Genomic DNA, 1,558 nt, shown 5'->3' with positions numbered 1-1,558 from the left:
TACGCCCTTGAATCCGTAAGTTCCCAACTTTGAATTTCCTGAATTCGATTGCTTTATTACGCTGGCTGGTTTATATGTAACCTGAACTCGACTATAATTTTTTTCCCTAGCAAACGTCCAACTTCGCATAAACCGAAAATGAGGCTGTTGTGACAATGGAAGACCCTACCCTGACATAATAAGAGAACGAGTGTTAGATTTAGCTCATGCAGGCACAAGCCAACGTCAAATTGCAACAGAACTTCGGGTTAGTCGGGGTTACGTGCAAAAAGTTCTTGAACAGTACAATGATAAAAACATTTCATTACGAATTCCCCGTACTAGTTTTTTTGTCTTTTTAGACTTTTTTTGGATGGCGTTGTAGATGCTGACGATTTGCCGAGTGCTTCTCAAATAAATAAACGAATAACGCGTGACTTGGTGATGAGCAAAAAGAAACTATCAGTCATACCGTCAGAAAGCACTACTCCTGAACAAATTGCCAGACAAGACGAATATCTTGACGTCATATCTACATTTCAACGACACCAAATCCATTTCTTTGACGAGGTAAGTGTGATAAAAACCAGTGGGAATCGTAGTTACGGGAACGCTACCGTCGGCGAGAAAGCAGTCGAGTTTCAACGATACGCTTCGAACGCCAATTTTACCATCAACTTGCTCCACTCAGTACGTGGGGTAGACTATTATAATATTCTTGACGGCCCGTCGAATGGATTTCAGTTGCTTTACTTTTTTGAAGATGCTGTTGAAATTCAACGCTCTGATGGAAGTGTTCTTCTTGAGCGTGGCGATTGCGTCGTGATGGACAATTGTGGCTTTCACCATGGTCTGTTTGTTGAGCCTGTTCTAAGAGAACTGTTGAATGACTATGGCGTCCAGCTTATTTACCAGCCACCTTACTCACCACATCTAAATACGTGTGAATATTGTTTTCACCAAATAAAGGAATTCTTGCGGAGATGTCAAATGTTAGCGATAGAAGAGACCGAAATTGCCATAGCCGAGGGTGTTTCGTTGATATCACCAGCTAATTCAAATAACTATTTTCGCAATTGCGGCTACATATAACAACAAAAGCAATCTTTCGTGTCTTGTAAAGCTGTTGAGCTTTTGCCTCTAGTTTATCAGTAAATTCGACAACTTTCCACTCCGCAATTGCGTGATGAAACTTTTTATGGAGGCGTGTCTGTCAATCAAATTCGCGTACCCTGATTGGCTAACTTGTAAAGAATGTTTGTTGGGTGGCCACGGTAAGGCGCGTCGCACTATAAATAGTGAGAAATACAAGACTTTATCCGGTAGTTGTTCAGATCATGATATTGATGTCAAGTAAATATTCAAATTTCTGTATTTTATGCCTTGTTGCGCTCCTTCGGATTACTTTTTTTATATGTTTATGTGACGATAGCAAAATTACATCGATCTAGCAAAATTAAATTTATGTGCGGGCAAAGTTTGACGAGAAAGCGTGCAGATCTTCAATTGACATATGTAACTCAAAGTCACTATAGTTTAATTTTTTTACGGAAAAGTCATTCTACCGTGGAAATAACGT

General features: G+C 39.8%; 1 protein-coding gene across 1 annotated transcript; it reads left to right on the top strand.

Moving 5' to 3' along the window:
- The first annotated feature begins 423 nt into the window (after positions 1-423).
- On the top strand, positions 424-1,071 carry LOC137996068 (uncharacterized). Its single transcript, XM_068841505.1, has one exon. It carries the CDS (start codon positions 424-426, stop codon positions 1,069-1,071), a length of 648 nt encoding a protein of 215 aa, XP_068697606.1.
- Positions 1,072-1,558: the final 487 nt, after the last annotated feature.

Source organism: Montipora foliosa, chromosome 3 (assembly GCF_036669935.1).
Source record: "Montipora foliosa isolate CH-2021 chromosome 3, ASM3666993v2, whole genome shotgun sequence".
Classification (NCBI taxonomy): domain Eukaryota; kingdom Metazoa; phylum Cnidaria; class Anthozoa; order Scleractinia; family Acroporidae; genus Montipora; species Montipora foliosa.
Note: the sequence above shows the minus strand (reverse complement) of the source record. Positions and strands in the feature narration are given on the sequence as shown.

Coding starts and splice junctions, on each gene's coding strand:
- LOC137996068 (XM_068841505.1), top strand. CDS start 424: ATGAGCAAAAAGAAACTATCAGTCATACCGTCAGAAAGCACTACTCCT.